Raw genomic sequence first — 20,667 nt, forward strand, 5'->3', positions numbered from 1 at the left:
CAAACTGAGAGGTGCCCCGAGAGGGATGTCAAGGCATTCCCAGCATCTTGGACTTGGCTAATTCCCCCCAGGCCGTGGCCTCCTGCTGCATTTGGGAACCTGCCGCCAGGCAGACAGTGGTGACTGCCTTTGATCAAGCAGGTCACATAGTGAGGGTCCCCCCACCCCACGGCCCCTGTGTTTAAGAGCAAGAAAGCAGGGATTTAGTACAAAACCCCATCAGCTCTCAGGCCATTCGCACTGGGGAGGTGCTTCTTCCCATACACACTCTCCCCAGGGCCTGATGGGGCAGGGCAGTGGAGACTGGGGTGCTGACAAGATCTGATGAATGTTTTTAAAGGATGGCTCAGCTGCTGGGGGCAGAATGGACTAAAGGGGCCTGGCAGAAACAGGAGATCTGAAGGCGCTGTGGCAATAACCCCTGGTTTGGTCGGGGAGCAGTGGTAAAGATGGCAAAAAGGAGACATATTTGGGGTGTGTTTTGGAGGTGCTGACCAGAGTTGCTGCTGATTGGATGTAAAAGGTGAGGAAAGAGGAATCGGGATAACACGAGATTTGGGACCTGAGCCTCCGGATGGGTGGTGACATAGAACAGATTGGAGGAGGAACAGGTTGGGAGGGAGGGTCAGGTTACTGGTGGCCCCCAACACCGGTCTCCTCTGCACCCCCTTCTCCTACACTCCACATGCTCCTATCACCCCGTCTTTCTTCTCTCCGCGAACCTGCCACCTCTGCCCACTCCTTAAGGCTCTGCAATGGCTCTTCCTTCTGTTTCTGAACTTAGATCTCAGCTACAATGTCGCCTCCCCAGAGAGGCCCTCCCTGTCCACGCAACACTTGCTCTCACAGCCTCCTGTCTAACTGTCCAAAAATCAGTTCCCACTCTCTTGGACTTGGAAAAGATGCCATGTCCTCCCCCGTGCAACACATGGGGGCACCTGGCCAGTTTGCCCCATGCTGGGATGCTGAGCGGCCACTTGGTTAAGGTGGTGTCTGCCAGATCTTCCCATCCTTAAGGGTGCCTTTTCCCTCTGTAATCGATATGTAATCCGAGGGGCGATACTCTGAGACCGTGTGAATATACTGTTCCCTGACAACCCTTCACCCAGGAATTCAGCATCAGTCGGCGATTCATGCCTAAACCAGTTATCACTACAGTGGCTGCAACAGTCTCTTAAACTGCCTCGCCCTGCTTCAGTTCATCCTTCACACCTTGCCCTAGTGAAATTCTTAAGGCACAGGACCAATTACATCGCTCCCATTCGCAAAAACCTCCTGTGGCTCCCTGCTACTTACAAAAGAAAGTCCAGACTCCTTGGCTAGACTCTTGAGGCCCCGCATGGTCTGGCCCAGCTATATACCACCGTCTCTGCTAAAGCTGTGCATACCAGGATACTCCCTTTTCACACCTCCATGCCTTTACCCAGCTGTTTCCTCAGATACAGTGCCACGTCCAAAAGGTGTTCCTCTGAGTCCTTCCTTGGCTGGAATGAAGCTCTTTCTCCCTGGACCCCGGACCTACCCCGACCCCCACCCCCAGCCCTTCTCACAACCCCGCACAGCTGTTTCTGCCCTTCCTCTGTCCTGAGCTGCTGTTTGTCATCTCCCATCTGTTTGCTTTACTAGATGATGAGCTTTTCGGGGCAGGGACCATGTCTGGCTCTTCCTGAATGCCCAAGGTATCTAGCATCAGGTCTTACACATGGTGAGTGCTCATGTGTTTGATGACTGAATGCTACAGGAGCCGTAGGAAGCCAAGACTGCCTTCTGGGGTTAGGACATGGATGCCCCGCCCCATATCTCTAAATCCTGATGATGCTGAAGACACAGACCAGGAGGCAACACAGTGCAGTAGTGATGGAGGGCCCAAACTTTGGGGGTCCAGCATCCTGGGTTCACATACCAGCGAGACGCTGACCAGTGTCATGGGCATCTGTGGGCTTGGCCTGACCAGCAGCCTTCTGCCTTTCTCTGGAAACAACACCTCCTTGATTTCCTTTGGGCCATCTCCTCTCTTCCACTCTCAGACCATGAAGTTTGAACAGGGGGTTGATCCCATCCCTGATCTCCAGGTTGGGCACATGACCCATGCTGGGTCCCAGGGAGAACCCTTCCTGGGACTTTAGCTATATCTATCGGGAAGATTGTGCCCGCTTACTGTGGGAGTTGAAAATTAGGTAGGATACAGCCTGATACCGCTGCTACTCATCCTGCCACCATCAGGGGAGGATCTGAGAATGAAGAGAGAAGAGCAGACACCAGATTTCTGATGCCATTTGCACACCTGGGTCCAGCCATGCCCGAAGGCATTCCTCTAGACTTTTACTCAGCCAGTTTCCATCACTTGCAACCTGAAGATCCTGACCCACCAGTTGCAAGATGATGTATTTAAAGCAGATTGCATGGCACATTGCCTGCCCCATAATTATATGGGGACCGTTACTGTTATTAAGACTCAAGCTGTCAAAGTAAGATGTACCCAGGGGCCCACGTGGCCAGAGAAATGGTTATCTGGTTCCCAGGCCCCTGGCCATCACCACACCTGTGGTCACAGGGACCAACCTGGCCTGGAAGAAGGTACTCACCCTCCTTTCTCTGGCCTGCAGTGTCTCCTCCTACAGGGGACCGGGTGAGGAGAGGAGGAGCCCTTCGGGCACTGTCAGCCCTTGGCCCCTCCTGTGGCTTCCGTGGGATCATCACGGTGAACTTGTCCCCACTGGGGGCCTCCTCTTGCCTCTCAACAGTGTCCCAGTCCTGCCAGGGAAGGGGAGGAGAAAGCCTGTTTGGAGAGCAAGGAGAGAGAGCCCAGGGCCTACACTCCCAGCATGAGATGGATAGATGGAAGGAAAGGGAATTGACATTGCAAGAGCACCTGCTGTATGCTCAGGACTGTGCTGGGCTCTTGGAAGGTGTGAACTCAGTGAAGGTTCAATCAACCCTGTGCAGTAGGTATATCCCTTGGTGCTAAGAACTTGCCCAAAGTCACACAGCTGGGAAATGGTTTATATGGGAGGGGACTTGAATCCAGGGTAGTCAGACTCTGTGTGGTAGGAGGGCCTTCAAATGGCGGTCCCTGCCCCAGAGATACCCCCAGGATCCAGAGAGAAGTAGGTAAGTTCAAAGTCTAGCCCCAGGGGCTTTCCTGGTGGCGCGGTGGTTAAGAATCCTCCTGCCAATGCAAGGGACACGGGTTCGAGCCCGGGTCCGGGAAGATCCCACATGCCGCGGAGCAACTAAGCCCGTGCACCACAGCTACTGAGCCCGCATGCCACAACTACTGAAGCTACCACGCGCCTAGAGCCCGTGCTCTGCAACAAGAGAAGCCACAGCAATAAGAAGCCCACACACCACATTGAAGAGTAGCCCCCGTTCAACAAAACTAGAGAAAGCCCGCGCGCAGCAACAGACCCAATGCAGCCAAAAATAAATAAATAAATAAATTTATAATAACAAAAAAACCCCTAAAGTCTAGCCCCACCACTTCCCAGATGTGTGGCCTCAAGTAAGTCACTTCCCTTCTTTAAGCCTCAGATTTATTGCCCCAAAACAGGGACATAAAACTCTCCACCTCAGAGTGGGGTGGTGAGCCTTCCTGAGACAATGCTTTTAGGGCTGGATCGTTTTATTCTGAATCTTATCACTTTCCCCTGGGGTCTCCTGGATAGCCTGCCTCTTCTGTCCCGGGACAACACTTTGAGGGTCGCATGTCCCAAGAAGTTCCCCTGAGTCTCCTCTTCTCCTGGCTAAATAGCCCCCAGCCCTTGCCAGGCCCTACAGCCTGCTCCCTTTCCTCTGACCCTCGGATATCTATGCCAGGGCTGGCCATGGGGCTTAGCAGTGGGTGACCAGGGCAGGGCCTAGGTCCAGTCCCACTCCTGATCTGGATACCACACCCAACATCCTGGCCCTCCGTGAACTGAGAGTTTTTGGCAGCTGGAGCCCGTTGATGATGCACGAGCTCCCTGTCAACTGAAACACCTGCCTCCATCTTCTCAGAGCCAGACCCTCAGCCCCCTGGGCTGGCCCTGCAGAGCCCCCGGTCCCTCCCAGGTGCAGGGTCTGGGGCAGCCCAACATGCTGGCTAAGGCTCCAGAGGACCTCGGCCCCATTCCCTGTTGTGAGAGGCTCAGCCCCGTCTGGGGGTTTGCGTGGGACCCCAGGGCTGGCCCAGGGGCAGACACCTGCTCTTGCCCTGGCCTCCCGCCCCCCTCTCACCACGGAAGACGAGTCGCTGGTATCATCAGGGGCTTCGCAGTCAGGGCTGGAGCTGGTACCAGAGTCAGGGCTCTCGTTGAAGTTGCCGCAGAGGGAGGAGGCCAGGCCCTCCAGGTAGGGTGCTGCCTCGGGTTCCTGGCTCCTGGGGGTGGCTGTGAGGCCCTCTGCAGGGAGCCCTGTTGATGGGCCCCTGGGAGAGGAGACAGACCCATGACTTTTTCCCTCAAAGTGATGGGAATTAAGGAGTAACACCCCACCACCACCCAGGTGCACACACACCTCACTTTTGAGTGGAGGAGGGAGCTAACACCGAGGGCTGCCTGTGTTCTGCCCTTCACGTGGGCTGCCTCGTTTAGCTCCAACAGCCTCCCTTCGAAGTGAGTGTAAAGATTCCCATTTTACAGATGAAGAAACTGAGGCTCAGAGAGGTCAAGGGACTGGCCAAGGTCACAGAGCTAGGAAAAGGCAGAGATGCACTGTGAACCAGGGCTGTGGCCTCAACCCCCACCATGTTACTGGAGCAGGAGAGAGGACCCCAAGCTCTGTAAGACTAAGACAGAATCACGCTGGGCTAATAGGGGGCTTTGAGAGGGAGCAGGGCTCCAGGGGCAGTGACAGGGCCACCGGTCTGGATGCCGAGGGAGGGAGCTGTAGAGAAAGCCCTGCTTTAAAGAAGCCAGTAGGTTAGAGCTGGCAGTATCCCCAAAAAGTGACCCACAATGGACACCAAGGGGGGAAAGTGGTGGGGAGGTGTGATGAACTGGGAGATTGGGATTGACGTATATACACTAATATGTATAAAATGGATAACTAATAAGAACCTGCTGTATAAAAAATAAATAAAATTCTAAAATTAAAAAAAAAAAGAGTGACCCACAAATTGGCCTATGGGACAGAAATGAGTGATGACCCTTAAAAGAGGTCTGTGGTCAAATAAGTTTGAGACATATTACACTCTTCTCCTACCTTCCCCACCCAAAAGCACAGTGCCTGCTAGCAAACTAAAAGCTCTGACAAGTCCTGCAAAAACAATATTCCAATTTGTTTATACCAGACTTTCTGAAACATATTTGATGGCAGAGCTGTTTTTTTGTTTTTTTGTAAAATAATGCCTACCTATGAGGAACACATGTTCGCAAAACAATGCTGGTTTGATTCAATCCCTCTTCTTTTTTAAACAGGGAAACTGAGGTATAAAAAGAGGGAATAACTTGCCCAAGGTCCCACAGCCCATCAGGAAAGGAGCTGAAGCTGGAACCCAGGTCTCTAGATCCTCAGCCATGTCCTCCCAAGGCACCATGGCCCCAAAGAGGGACTTCGGTCCAACTCAGGCCCTGGGGTGGAGGGAATTCCAGAGCCTAGGGGCAGTGCATGGTCAGGTAGGTGGGTGATAAAAAGCGCCCCTGGGTGCTGAGACTGTTTAATCTTTTAAAGCAGTGCAAAGGGAACCAGGAAATGTGAGTGGGCTGTGGGCCATGCCCACTGCAGGGTGGGTGCACGCTGCTCCATCCCCTGAGCTAGGGCCCATGGAACATGCCCACTGCTGCCTGTACCCAGGCCGAGTGGACTGACCATGTGACCCACGACAGCAGCCATCACAGACGGAGGCTGCCATCAAGAAGGGGTGTGGGGTGGGATGGGTGTGGGCATCCAACCCTGGGGACCCCTCCTCAGGCCCCAGGGCTCTACCTACCTTTCAGGCCCTGGCCCAAGGCCCGAACCCACCACAGACTGGCAGTTGGAGGTCGAGGCACCGAGCGGGTCCTCAGGGGCGGCTGGGCGGCGCGGCAGGTCGCAGTAGGGCGCCTCAGCACTTGGAGGGCTCCCGGGCTCCTGAGACAGTCGGAGAGGAGGCAGCTCGTCGCCCACGTGGGGGCTCCCCTCCCCCTGTGCAGCCCCTCCCCCCACCAGGCGGTGTGGAAGAGTCTCCAGACAGCTCCTCCTGGGATCTCCACTTCTCAGGGAGAGCTGTCCATCAGCCTGGAAGTGCTCCTTGGGACCCAAGCTGGGGGCTGGCAGAGGTGCAGGTTATGTGCATGCGCACGTCTACAGGTATGTGTTCGTATAAATTCCTGCGTGTGTGCAAGTATGCGCATGTGCACGCATGTGTATGCATGTCTGGTGGGTACACTGATGTGTGTGTTTGCGTAAGTGCATGTACGTTTATTTATACGTGTTTATAAACACGCATTAGCATACCCACCTGACTTGTGTACACAAGCAAGCACGTGTGTGTCGGCACATAGGTATGAGTCTGTGCCTGAGGATGTGAAGTGCACTAAAGGATCCAAAAGGGTCTTCTGTTGCCAGAACTCAAGGATGAGGAGGGAGAGGGAGCATTAAGCTAGTCCGGAGGATGAAGGAAAATGTTTGAGGCAGGAAGAGGTAGTCTGAGGGAGGAGGAGCTGGGAAGGGAGACCTTGGAGAAAAGGAGAGATGTGCGCTCCTAAAGGAGGGCCAGGGGGCTCCAGGGCTGGAAGGTCAAGGCTCCAGGGGTTGGGGTCAGGGCCCCCGAGCTGGCTGAGGGTTTCTCTCTCCCTCCTGCCCTGAGCAGGGCCACACCTGCAAAGGCTGGTGCTGGGCTCACCCGGGGGAACGGCTGCTCGCCTCCGGGAAGGCCCCCCCATTCCTCCCCACCTCCCAGGGTGGCAGGGCCCTCCCCCGGGTGAGGGGGACAGCGGCCACGGCACCCTGCACCCCGCCTCCTCTCGGATTACCTGGGCGGCGGGCTCCGGCAGTGGCGGCTGGCGGCTGTCAGCACCCTCGTACCCGGGGGGCTCCAACTCAGGCCCCCACGCTGCTGCCCTCCCAGGCCCCGACTCTGGGCCGAGGTGGCGGCAGCCGAGGCAGTGGAAACCTTAGAGGGGCCGGCTGCGGGAGCAGGGGCCCCTCATTACTGTTTCATAAGCCGGGGCCCAGCCAAGAACAATGCAGGACATGAAACCGCAGGAACCCGATCCTCGAGGCTCACCTGAGAGCGGGGCCGGGCGGGGGCCTGGGCCCGGGCTCCCTGGGGACCTTGGAGCCCAGAACCGGGGCGGAGGCCACAGCCTGGCCGCAGCCCTGGGGTGGGCACAGAGTCTCCGGGTTCCAAGAAGGCCGCCACTCTGGGACCTGGGCAGTGCCAAGGAGTGGGGCTGGGGTGTCTGCCGCACCATCCAAGCCAGAGAAGGAAGGCCCTTCTGGATTCAGTTTCGCCCCCTGCCCGGGAGCCAGATTCTGATCAGCGCTCCATAGCGGGAGGTGTCAGATCTGCAGCCCGGCCTGGCGCCTTGGCTACCCTGGGGACCTTGCCGCGTGAATAAGGAGGGAGCGGCACTCTGGGCATCATCGAGGGGTCCCAGCCCAGCTGGGCCCGGCAGGAGCCCCAGCCTGTCGTGGTACCTCCTCCCTGCCTTCACCTCCAGCCCCCGTCACTACCCACCATCCACACGAGTAGGCCCAGCAACTAATCCCCAGCTCTGATTTCCTGTCTGGCGGGTCAGCACGGGCTCTGGCCTCAGACAGTCATCAGGCCCAATCCTGGCGCCTCCACTTCCCAGCTGGGTGACCTCAGCCCAGTGACTTCCCTCTCTGAGCCTGGTTTCCTCATCTACAAAACGGAGGTGATTAATGGACCCACTCCCTAGGGGTGTTATGAGAATTAAATGAGTTAATATGAGTAAAAGGGCTTAGAACACCACCAGGTCTGTACATCTTAAATATAATAAATAATGTAAAAACATTCAATAGAATTTTATTAGCGTTAAGTCAATAAAATGTTAAAGACACTTAAGAATAGATGCATTGAAAAGGAATGTGTGGGGCCTGGCATACAGCAAGACCCTCCCCGCTCCAACCAGAACCTGGCCATGACCTGGTCTAGGCTGTGTGATTTCCAGGGATAAGGTCTCCTCACACCTCCCAGCCTGGGAGACTCAGCTGAGAGCAGAGCAGAGATGCATCCAGAGCCCAGGATCATGGGGAGCTGGAGCAAGCTTCTGGGAAAGGTTTGCTCTGTGACCTGGGGCCCTTTCTGCATTTTCTTTCTTTCTTTCTTTCTTTCTCAAATTTATTTATTTATTTATTTATTTTTGGCTGCATTGGGTCTTCGTTGCTGCGTGCGGGCTTTCTCTAGTTTCGGTGAGCAGGGGCTATTCTTCAACGCGGTGCGCAGGCTTCTCATTGCGGTGGCTTCTCTTGTGGAGCACGGGCTCTAGGCGCGCAGGCTTCAGTAGTTGTGGCATATGGGCTCAGTAGTTGTGGCTCACGGGCTTAGTTGCTCCACGGCATGTGGGATCTTCCCGGACCAGGGCTCGAACCCATGTCCCCTGCATTGGCAGGCAGATTCTTAACCACTGCGCCACCAGGGAAGTCCCTGCATTTTCTAACATAGGTGACGATGTCAGAACTGGCTCTAGCCCCAGGTGATACCTTTATCAGGCCCCTCAGGGATGAGTGTGTGCTGGAGTGTAATTAAGGATCTGGCTGGGGGATGCTTTTTTAACACACAGATTTTGGGACTCTACGCGTTTGAAACTGTTCATCCATGAGCAGGACCGTCATCAGCGCCAGATCCTGATGACCTGAAAGCCTCTATCTCCCGCAGAGGTCTGGCTCCTGAGCGCCTCATATTAAGTAAACTCCTCTCATCTCCAGTGTGTCCCCCAGGCAACTCCCACTCACCACCCCAAACAACTCCAAACGGGCCTCCCATTCCAAGAACTCTGCCTCAGAAAATAACACAGCAGTCAGCCATGTTCCAGCCTCTCCACGTTACTCATTTACCAAATCCTTTAGATTCTCCTATTCAGTTAGTTCTGAAATGTGTCCATTTGTCTCCATGTCAAAATCTCCAGCATCAGGGACTTCCCTGGTACTCCAGTGGTTAAGACTCCATGCTCCCAATGCAGGGGGCCTGGGTTCAATCCCTGGCTGGGGAACTAAAATCCCACATACCGCAGCTAAGCCCTCGCGCCACAACTAGAGAAGCCCGCGTGCCGCAATGAAGACCCAGTGCAGCCAAAATAAAATTAGTTAATTAAAAAAAAAGTCTCTGTCACCTCTGATATGAGTAATTGCACTTTTTCCTCATTGGTCACCTTGTTCACGCTCACTCCCTGCTGTCCATTCTCTGTCCTGCAGTCAGAGTGACTTTTGAAAATGCAAATCTGATCACATCACTCCCCTGTTTAAAATCTTTAGTGGCTCCCCATGCCTCTCAGGAAAAAGTCCAAGGTTCTCAGCATGTCCACAAGTCCCCACAGGCCGGTGAGACCCAGCCCCCACCCCATTCTCCATCCTTGGCTTCTCTCCACCCTCCAGTGTGTCTCCTCCTTTCTGCCTCAGGGGCTTTGCACTTATTGTTCCCTTCCACTCCTCTTACCCCAGCTTCACTGGTGATGCCCTCATAGCCCTTACCAAGCAGTTAAAGTATCATTTCCTTCGAGAAACATTCCCCGAATGCCCTATCATTTACCCTCATGCCACTTGCAGTTCCTTTACAACATTTATCACAACCATGATTAAAAAATTATTTGCGTGATTACTTTCTTAGTCTCCATTTCTCTTGCTAGACTACAAGCCCATGAACCAGGAACTGTGTCTGTTCTATTTGTCACTGTTTCCCCAATATTTAGCATAATGCCTGGCACATTTTAAGCACCGATTCAATATATGTGAACACATGAGCTGGCCCAGGGTCTCAACTGGGAAGTGGTGGGACTGAGACTAGAACTCAGACCTGTCTGAATCCAAGCTTCTCCTCCTGTTCCAGGCTTGCCATCTCCCCACCCATCGGGAGAAGGTCATTTGCATGGGAGATGGACTCAAAGGGATTTCAGGCAACTGTTCCCTGAACTTGGGGGTGAGGGTAGGGGAGCTGTTTTTGGAGGTATCAGGACAGGTAGAAAAGAATCTCCCAGGTTGACTTTTCTGGTCGGGAAGGAGGAAGAAAGGAAACGAATGTGTATCGAATTAGGCACATGTGACTTGGGCTAAGCAGGGCCAGATGCCCTGGGTGAGAAGACTTGTTGCCCCACTTTACCCATTAGGAGAGTGAAACCAGAGCAGTCAATGACCCAAGGTCACACAGCGGTAAATGGCAAACCTAGGACTGGAACTCTGGTCTGCTTGGCTCCAAAGCTGAACAGCAACTACCTTATAATGGCCACCTCTTAGAGGCTAATGCCTGCATGGAGATGGCGGCCAGGCTCAAGGGGAGCCTCAAGTCTCACTGAGAATGACACAGAGCCATGAGGGGGTCAAGGCTGCAGCGCCCTTGGAGACTCACAGTCCCGTGCTTCTCATAGCTCTGGGTTTACTTGGACCAGGGCTTAGCCTGAAACCTCATCCATCACAAAGTGAGAAAATGCCTCCCCTTTTACTCCTTCAGTACCTTCAAGGAGAAAGTCTCCAGTGGATGTGTGTATCTTTAATGGCTAACACCTACCAATCTCCCTTTTTAACAGAGAGACAGCAGGGCTCAGGCTCAGAACCTTTAGCTGACAACACTTTCTAGTTAGAATTTAGTGACATTTCTGGGTTGGTTTTTTTTCCCTCTTTTATTCTTTCCTTTGAACCTTCTATATAAAGGATATGATTCTAGTTTTCTATTTGTGGTGGTGATGTAAAGTTTTGTTTTAATATAAGTGAAAAAATGCGTATTGATTTAATGGACAGTACGGTAAGTAATAGCTTATATGAGGCTTGGCAAAAAAATCATAAGAGCAGGAGGAGAATAACTGGCATTTGGGAAGCATTAACATGGTCCCACCACCTCATTGTACAGACTGGGAAAACTGAGGCTCTGACCACAAGGAAGGTCAGTGTCTGAGTTCAGCTGCAAGTTAGTGGCCCAGCCAGGCACCCCCATCACAGACTCCCCTGTCCCAAACCACCACTCAGGAAAGCCTGCCTACCTGATGCCTTGCTCTGTGGGCCTCCTCAGGGTGGAAGCAGTTTTGACAGCATCTCTGGGCAAGCACATTAGCTTCAAAGTGGTCACAGGGGGCATTCCCAGCTAACCCCTCCATATCAGTTGAATCAGGCCAGGGCAGCTCCTGCAATCCGATGGTGGGGCCTGGGAAGAATTAGGGGTCGGGGGGAGGCAAAGACCAGCTGACTGGCTGGCAGCCCACCCGGACTCCAGCCCCAGCTTGCCCCCAGACCGCCAAGGACCAAGGAAATGAGGTTATCCATCAATTCTTTCACCTGTTCACTTATTCACTCAACAAACACTCATTAAGCACCTCCTAAGCACCAGGCACTCTGCCAAACATTTGACATGTGATTTCTAGTCATTACTGCAGTGTTGCTCAAAGTGTATTTTGAGGACCCTGCATTAGACTCAGCTGAGCTGCTCATAAAATGCATATCCCCAGTTCCTTCCCTGATCCACCCAGCCAGAATCTCTGGAGGCGAGGCACTTATACAAAGCATTTACACAATGCATTTTATACATGTCTCCTAGGCGATTCCAATGCACCCCAAAGTTTGAGTACCCTTGCCTTACAGTTATCCTGCACTGTAGATAAAATTAATGATAATTTCAGATGAGGCAACTAAGTCTCACAGAGATTCCATAACTTGTTCAAAGGCCCAGTGGCTGAACTGGATTCAAACCCAGTCTTTGTGCCTCCCCATCCTCTCAGAGGTGGGCGTGAGGGACACTGGATCACACTGCCAACTCACACAGGTCCCTTGGGAAACCCTGAGAGTGAGGCAAGTGGCCAGCCAGGTATTTTCAGAACTGAGAACAAAATCATGGATGAAAGTGAACAACATAAGGTCACTCTGCAAGTCTGGAAGAGCTCAGCCAAAGAGAACCCCTGGTGTTGTGCTGAGCACAGGGCTCTTCCTCTGGGCGCCACTGAGGGCTCCAACCCCATGCCCTGGCGGGGCGGGGGAGCCCCGTCAGAAGAGTGACTTGAAGATGCTCTCCTCACCCCAGCAAGCGGGGTGGGGTGAGAGGAATCCATATCCCCAAACACACATGCACCTTACTGTGACCCCAGGTCGTCTGCTCATACCTGTCGAGTTTCCTCCAAAGCGTCGCAGGGGATCTGGCCTTAGTTGCCAATCTTGGCAGAGAGCTGGGGAATTTCACATCCTCCCCTGGGGCAACCAGGGAGAAGATTCCTGGCTCCTTCACCACCAAACCTGAGGAAGTGGCAGGGCACGGTGGAGGTTGGGGGCACCACTGGCACTTCAGTGGCCCCGGGGTCTCCAATTCTCCCCGAGCTGTTATCTCCCTGCGTCGTTCCCTGTTCCCAGTAGTGCAGAGAGTAGGCATCCGTCCTGCCCAGCCTGGGCGGTTCCTTCCCAATCCCGCCACATAAAGGAGCAACGCCTCCGACTGAGAAAGCAGCTTAATCCCCTGTGGGCGGGTGTGGGGTGCTCTTATACACATGCCCCTCACTGCTCCCGCTTCCCCCTCCCACCCCCAACCAATTGGCAGAATCCTTCTCTAAAATGCACTTTAGGTGTGGATATAACAATGAAAAACCTTCAGCGGACATGCATGCCCCACCCGGGGAATGGACCCCTGGACCTCCCTCCATCCAGCTAGTCAGACAGTCCCTCCTCGTGTCCCTCAGCCCTCTACCTTTTCCCACTAGCCTTTCCTCCCTCTCAACCTTTCCGCTCGCGGTACTAACCTCGGCTCGGGTTTCCACACACAAGGGGGTGCTGGGGTGAGGTGCCAGGGGTCACAGCCTTTCTATTTTAACAATGAATCAGAACGTTGCCTGGAAGGTGGACGAAGACCACGCCCCTGCCGCTCTCGCATAGGCTCTTTCTAGGTGCTTCATTTACATGAAGACCTTGGGATTGGCCAACCCGAGGACAAGGGGCGGGGCGGAGGCGGGCGACGCCCCGACGCCTCAGAGTGCCAGACCCGCCGCACGCTCAGCCAGAGCAGCAGTGGCAGGGTTCCCAGGGGGTTCTTGAAAGGGCTGGCACTGGCGGTTCTGGCTCTTTTTAATCTCTCTCCCTTCGGTTCGTTCCCGCCACAGTCTCCTAGGCTGGCTTTGGCTCTGCGTCTCAATTTTCTTATCTGTAAAATGGAGGTGGCAGTAGTACCTGTGAGGATGAAATGAAATGCCCAGGGGTTTTCGACCATTTGCACATCCATTTGCACACTTCCACTGATGTGGAGCTCACTCACAAAATGCAAAGCTCCTTCTTTTCTAAGCTAACATTCTGCACTATGCCAGCTTCTATTCCAAAATCTTTACATCTATGAGGACGTAGTAACCTGAAGGATTAAGTACCAAGATCCTCATTTCACAGCAACTAGGATCAGATGAACTAATTCGCCAGTGTCACCCAGCTAGTAAGTGGCAGAGCCAAGACTAAAACCCTGGTGTGTCTGGACTCCACTGGCCAATACAGAGCATCCTCATTCACTAGTTCAGACATTCACAGGTACCTGGTACATGCCAGGCCTGTGCTAGGCACCAGGGATATGGTAACATGAATAAAACGTGGCTCCTTCTGAAAGGGGGAGCCCACTGACCAGGGGGAGAGACAGACCCCTGAACAGGTCATCCTGGCACAGGACGGAGTGGGTGAAAGCACACCTTCATAACAACGATAATGATTTTTCTGCCCAGTCCCAATTACCGTAAGCAATACAGGGAGCAGCGAGGCTCTAGCACTTGTAGTGAGGCCATGGGATCCTGAGGCAGTTACTTGACCTCTCTGAGTCAGGGGGTGGGTGGGTGCTTGGTTTGAGTTTGAAACTCTGGGTATGGCCCCAGCTCTCTAGCCCCCACCAACCAGTAAAATCTGGGGCCAACTCAGCGTGGCACTCCTGACACTTCAATTCATTCAATACTTACAGAGCCCCTACTTTGTCTGTTGTGTGTGCTGAGGACACATCAGTGAACAAAAGAGCGAACCTCCTATTTTTGTGGCACTTACATTCTAGTGGAGACAAACAGATCAGATCCCAAACAAGATAAAGAAGCAATACATGGAGTATGTCGGCTGGTGATAGGTGCTAAGGAGAAAAATGAAGGGGTTGGGGGGTTGGAAGTGGCTGGTGTGGGGAGAGCATTATTTTTTTTTTTTGCGGTACGTGGGCCTCTCACCATTGTGGCCTCTCCCATTGCGGAGCACAGGCTCCGGACGCTCAGGCTCAGCGGCCATGGCTCACGGACCCAGCCGCTCCGCGGCATGCGGGATCTTCCCGGACCGGGGCACGAACCCATGTGCCCTACATCGGCAGGCGGACTCAACCACTGCGCCACCAGGGAAGCCCAAGAGCATTACTTTTTAAATAAGGTGGTCAGGAAGTATTTACAGCTGGATCTCATATATATACACATATATATTTAGTCAATAAAACAATTCCAATGGCTCTATTTCTTACTTAACATTAAAAAAAGCCAAAAATAATTTGGAAAATGTTAAACATTAAAAAATAAATAAATAAGGTGGTCGGCGATGGCCTCTCTGAGATGGCGACCTTTAAGCAAAGACCTGGAGAAGACGTGGCAGTGACCCTGCAGGTCCTGGGAAAAGCATTTCAGGCTGAGGGGAAAGAAGCAGTGAGGCTGGAGGGGAAAGAATAAGGAGGTGAGGGGGAGAGTCAGTGGGTGGGATTGGTGGGCTGTCCTGAGTGCTCTCCGCAGCTCTGGAGCTACCTGGTTGCATTCCTCCAGGGCAGGGAAAACAGTTGCGGTGGGGGGATCGGGGTTGGGCAGTAGCCAGGGTCCTGAAGGGGGCCTGTGAGCCAAGGGTGTGTTGGGACGAGTGAAGGGGTCTGTTGGAGGGAGCCCCCTCCTGTGGGCGACAGTGGTACCTTCATCCCTGTGATGGGAAGGGCAGCTACAACCCCATTGTACAGATGGGAAACTCAAGACTCAAGCAAGTTGCCCAAAACTACCCAGACCCTCGATGACAGTGCCTGGTCTGAAAACACACTCTTGAGTTCTGTGGGATGGCTCAGGGCATAATGGTGGCAGCCAGGGCAGCGTCCCACTTGTCACCATTTAGCCCCAGCCTCCCATTCCCCTTTCTGCTCCCTGAAGAGTCTGTGCCTGCTCACCTCCACCCCTTGGCTCACGCCCTTCCCCTCGGCGCAGACATACCTCTTCAGAGATTTGGGGAAGCAGAACAGTAAGTGACAGTTCTAATCCCACTCTACCCACCTGAGCCTCAGTTTCCTCACTGATCAAGCGGGAAGGGTCATCCCAGGCCTCCGGGCTCACAGGCCTGTTGGAGTGTCACATGGTCTGGGCAGGCAAGGTGGTGATGCAGGGGGCTGTGACCCAGTGGAGCAGGGGCTGGAAGGTATAAGTCTCTAAAGCGGTCGTCAGGGCTGGCTCCAGCCCAAAGCTACCTACCCTGTAAATTGGTGATCCAAAGCCTGCAGAAGCTGAAGCTGGAAATCTGAACTTTTATATAAAACCTCAAAAAAATTTTAAATATGGCTAAGTCAAATTGTTTTTAAACATTATGTGAGTCAAATCAAACTAATCCTCAGGACTTCTCTTTTATGCAGTGTCTCTGAAATGGTAAATCACAGATTTTCATCCTTTAGTTATGGCTTAAATGCCCACCCCCTCCAGGAAGCCCTCCCTGGCTTCCCCAGCCTTAAGTGAGGGCTCACTCTGCCGGGCTCCTGTGCAAGACTCCCGTTGTTCCTGGGGTGTCTTTCACATTGTCGACCACGTGAGTGGCGCCCCCTGGAGGTAAGATCCTGGATCTCCGCCTCCCGTTTCTTTGGGTTTGTTCAGCTAGTCCGGCAGTGTTAATGTTGGTATCTAGGGTGTAACTTATTTCTTTGCGGAAGGACCCATGGCTTGGGTATATCTACCTTCTTGATCCTTCCCTGGAGATGTACATGCACCCAGCCAGAGATGACCCTCAGCTTAAATCCCAGCTCCAACTGAGAGACAGTGAGCAGTTAGAACTCAGCTAAAACAGTGTCCTGGAGGACATCAGGGTAGGGTTGGGGGGCATCTCAATGTGCCTCACCTGCAAAATGGGCTTAATGGAATTCCCTACCCTGTGGGGTTATGGTGAGAACTCAGTGAGTTGAACCAGGTAAAGAGTGACTGGTATACAGTGAGTGCTCAAAAAATGTTATCATCTCTCCTCCTCTCTGTCCCTATAGAAACAGCTCAGGGACTGTAAGTCCCTGGAGGGCACGGACCACCCTGTCTTGCTCACCAGTGTATCCCCAGTGCTAACCACCCAATACTGGTGCTTTACTAAGCACTTCCCTACCGGTGCTCAGTAAACACTTGAGAGAGCACACGGTGCCTGCATGAGAGGAGCGTCTACCCAACCCTCCCCTGGATTATTGCTGGAGGGTCTTGGAGCTTCCAGCCCCCCTGGTGCACCCTGACGCTGCCACCAGGGAGATTTCTCTCAAATGAATCCCTGACTCTGACTCTCCCCAGGCTCAACCCCCACTCCCACATCGGAGGCTCCCGCTGCCCCAAGATAAGGGTCCAGATCCTTAGCTCAGTATCTGAGGCCCTTAAGGGTCTGGTCCCTGCCAGCCTCTGCAGCTTTCGCCTCTCCTCTGACCACCCCTCCCCCACCTTTGCTCACCAAGGGCTCTCGGCCTGCCCATCCCCTCTCCCATCCACCTGGCCAAGCCATCTTCCAAGATTCCTTTCAATGTTGCCTCCTCTCTGTTCTGTGGCCCCTGGGCCTATACTTTATTGAACCGACCTCCAGGGTGATCTCTATGTGTCTGTCTCCCTCATGAGACCTGAGGATCATGTCTTATTATCTGTAACAGGGTAACTTTTGATGTAACTTAACCTGAGACTCAGTTTTCTCAACTGTCGAATGGAGCTAGTACCCACTTCACAGTGCTGTTGTTGAGTTAATGTCATCACTGGCACATTGGAGGTGCTTGGTAAATTTGTTTTCCATCCTCCTTCTTTTGGTTATGTGCCAATCATTATGGCTAAGGGGGAAGGGAGAGGGCAAAGCTCACTGGACAGGGAAGGTTTCAGCAAGGGCCCACGGGAGATGGTTGTGGCGATCAGGAGAAAAAACTAGATTCGGAAACTTGCAGACAGGAAAGAATGGCACTAGGGCCAAGAAAATCTGAAAAAGATTATTTCAAGGGTTACGTGGGAACACCTGTGAGGAGGGGGAATGGGTCCAGTGTAATCCAGCCAGGACTGGCCAAAAACCTACAGCGATTCAGGTCTTGTTTCAAGAGCAGAAACACAGAAATGACCGACACAACTTCCCATTCAGAAAGCTCAGGGCCTGGCTGGGGGGAAAGAGGTAACCAGGTTATAATACGTTCAGTGTTTAAAAGAAAGAAACGCAAAGTATCCCAGGAGCCCAGATGGAGAAATGACTGATTGCCAGGTATCAGGGGAGGCTTCCCAAAGGAGGCAGCTCAGAGCCGAGGTGAGAAAGGCGGAGGGCAGAGTGCAAACACCTAAAGGGCTTCTCTGGCATCTGGAGGAGGCAGATGTTTGCTCAGAACAGGACGGCTTTTCTTTTTTCTTTTTCTTTAATAACTATTTATTTGGCTGTGCTGGGTCTTAGTTGCGGCAAGTGGGATCTCTTAGTTTTGTTGCAGCGTTCAGGATCTATTTCCCCGACCAGGGATCGAACCGGGCCTCCTGCATTGGGAGCACGGAGTCCTAACCACCACTGGACCAACAACGAAGTCCCAGGAGGGCTTTTCTAAGATGGACCTGCTCACAAAAGAGCAGGCAGTGAGCCCTCCAAGCTCAGGATGAATTGGGAACCCCTCCCCAGAGTCCTCCACATAGCTAAAGGGAGGGCAACAGCTCAAGTCTAGGGAATATCAAGGTCAAGGGGTTTTTGGAGAGGAAGGAAGCTGAGGCTTAACATCAAATCCCTCCCCTCCTCAGTTTCAGGCGCTGGCGGGCAGCTCCACCCGGCCTGCTCACCTCAGCCCCCGGGGGAGAATCAGGCCACCCCAAAACGGATCCTATTAGGAGAGTTCTTTCCTCTACTGAGCAGACGCCTGGCTCCCAGTAACCATGGCCATTGCTCCTTGTTTTACTAGCACAGGCCTGACCCATCTGGGAAGTTCAGTGCGGTAACAGGAACATCTGGATGAGTGTCTGCTATGGCTTTAGTTCCACAGTTGGATCTCCTCTGGACAGCCCTTTACATATTTGGCTCCGGTGTGAGAATCTGCTGCTTGCACCCCAATACCAATTCTCCCGTTAGTAACGCAATGCCCAATTCTTAGTGGGTACAAGGTTTTCCAGAACAGACCACGGACCCCAGCCTTCCCTGCAACTGGGAGCTCCCTCTTCCTCCTGCCCTAAGCCTTTGCCACCTGTCTAATAGCACAAGCATCAAGTGTTCCTAAAAGGAGGGCCCTGACCTTCATCCCTTCCTCCTTCCTGCAGCTGAGGGGCAGATATGATGGCTGAAGCTCAGGCAGTCATCTTGGACCACGAGGTGGAACCCATGTGTTGAAAATGGAAAAAACAAAAAGCTAAAAGCCTGCCATCTCCACTCCAGGCTAGCTACCTTCCATCTTTGTTAACCTGAGAATTCCTCTTACATAAGCCAGTTATTTTAAAATCTTGTTTCATATTATATGTAGCTAAATCTAATCTTCCCTGATTAACCTCCTAGAGGTCCCAAACCACAGGGCCCACAGGATGGGGAGCGACAGGAAGAATCCAGGTAGAACACAGAGAGAAAAGACAAGTTCTCCAGAGAGTTCTGACTCTATCACTTTCAATCTTAGGATTGGCAAAAATTACCATGATTCAATTTCCTTGGTCTGCTGGTTTCCGAGGGCACACGTGGGAGAAAGTGGATGAGAACTTAATACTAGTAAACATTACAAATGTAGGTGTGAGTTGTAAAACATCCTATGTCATTGGGGGTGGAGAAGAGAGCCCGGCATGGTGTCTCAGCGGCAGCCACGCACACACGGAAGACAAACCTGGGAAAGTCAGCCGTGGGAAGAGGTTCATGCACGTGGTCTCCCTTCAGCCTCCAGGCAGGCCTGCGAGATAGGTGTCTTATGACATCTCACACATGGGGAAACAGTCCCAGTGAAGTCAGCAGTGAGGAGCTCACACAGTGGGCCAGCGGCTGAGCCAGGACTCAAACCCCAGCCCGGCTGTGTGTGCGAATTCCCCGGGCTCATCTCTGCTCCTGATCACAAGGGGCTGTGAGGGAAAGACTCACTGCCCCGGGGCAAGTACCAGAACCACCTGGACAGCTTGTACAAGCTCTGCCCTCTGCCCTGGATAGAGGAAGCCGAACGGGGCAAGTCGCCCCACCCCAAGCACGGGGAGGACAACAGGAAGGCAGCAGGGAGAGCAGGTGGAAGGAGCCAAGAAGCCAGGTGACCGGGCCTCCCAGCCACAAGCCCTGAGCTTCACATTCCCACGGCCAGGTGTGGCCTTCAGACCCGCAGCAGCCAGCACCAGACGGCGGGCTGATGGTGACAGGGGAGAACGCCTGCCCAGTGCAGGGCCAGGGCTGCTCCTGGCAGCCCTGCCACGGGGTGAGTGGAGGGGAAGGCCGGCTCTGCGGACCCCCGATCCCTGCTCCCCTCCTCCAGGAGCCCCCACGCCCCACGGCTGAGCAGAACCTGCGCTCCCCTCACACACACTCACTAGTCCATCAGCTGCACAGGGACCTAGACCTCATGTGTCTCACTTTTGCAGTCCTAGTGTCAGGGCCCGACACAGCTCCACTAATCAGGGTGCAACCTGAAATTCCTGTGCCCTGGCCCAGAGTCACAGGAACCAGTCAGCGCAAGTGGGGTCTGACAGTCTCCAGAACAGATGCTCCAGCTGTCCTCACTGGCACCACATCCACCTGAGGCAGCTGGACCTGGATTCTGCCACCAGCCCAGCTCGGTCAGGAGAAGAGCGGGGAGTGTGAGTGACGTGGGTCACTAACAGGCTGGTTTCCATCGGCTCTGAAGCCGCACCTGAAGGTCTCCCTGGAAGAAGTGTGAAAAAGCAGCAGGCCTCACCGAGCACCAGTCAGCCTCATGAGGGGCCTGCTCTGAAAGGGCCAGGCTTTCAGGCGAGTGGAGGTGTATTTTCTTTACAAGAGACTAATTGCTCCTTCTTTGTGGGGCTCTGTCTGGGAGCTGCTGGAAGCCTGGGGCAGCTGCCCAAGTTTGGGGGGGTGAGGAATACTCCGGGACTTCCCCGTCTCCACCCCTTCAACGTCAGCTAAGGAGGCCAACAGGGCCAAGGAGAAGGAAGAGGCAAAAGGTCCCAGCCAGGAAAAGGCAGAGCCCAGCTTTGCTCAGCCACCCGCCCGGGTCCCAGAGCCACAGGGAGGCCCTGGCCTCTAGCAGTGGTGGCGCCGGCCTTCACCCAGGTTGGGGGCCCGGGCCTACCACTAACGTTTAGTGCCCACAGGGAGGACTGCTGGACAGTGAGGATGACCCACACCCCAGCAGCTCCCTCCACCCCAAACGCCTACCCTCGGCATGCGGCATGGGGGCCAGGGACAAACCGTCCACACGTG

At 53.7% G+C, this 20,667-nt stretch overlaps 1 protein-coding gene across 5 annotated transcripts in view; it reads right to left on the reverse strand.

Annotated features, from left to right (window-relative positions):
• The window catches only part of TRIOBP (TRIO and F-actin binding protein), a 65,669-nt gene extending 45,130 nt beyond the window's left edge, over nucleotides 1-20,539 (reverse strand). For 3 of the 5 annotated variants that reach the window (XM_032647119.1, XM_032647122.1, XM_032647123.1), the window contains exons 1-8: nucleotides 19,797-20,539; nucleotides 19,115-19,177; nucleotides 12,852-13,275; nucleotides 12,225-12,354; nucleotides 11,115-11,275; nucleotides 5,909-6,048; nucleotides 4,216-4,405; nucleotides 2,586-2,754 (exon numbers count right to left, since the gene is read on the reverse strand). In XM_032647119.1, the coding sequence (XP_032503010.1) occupies nucleotides 2,586-2,754; nucleotides 4,216-4,405; nucleotides 5,909-6,048; nucleotides 11,115-11,228 (613 nt within the window). In that variant the 5' untranslated portion in view covers nucleotides 11,229-11,275; nucleotides 12,225-12,354; nucleotides 12,852-13,275; nucleotides 19,115-19,177; nucleotides 19,797-20,539. Of the gene's footprint in view, nucleotides 1-2,585; nucleotides 2,755-4,215; nucleotides 4,406-5,908; nucleotides 6,049-11,114; nucleotides 11,276-12,224; nucleotides 12,572-12,851; nucleotides 13,276-19,114; nucleotides 19,178-19,796 lie in introns of all 5 variants that reach the window. The other 2 variants (XM_032647121.1, XM_032647120.1) reach the window with 2 other exon arrangements.
• Between the last annotated feature and the right edge of the window lie 128 nt (nucleotides 20,540-20,667).

This window comes from Phocoena sinus, chromosome 10, assembly GCF_008692025.1.
Source record: "Phocoena sinus isolate mPhoSin1 chromosome 10, mPhoSin1.pri, whole genome shotgun sequence".
NCBI lineage: Eukaryota > Metazoa > Chordata > Mammalia > Artiodactyla > Phocoenidae > Phocoena > Phocoena sinus.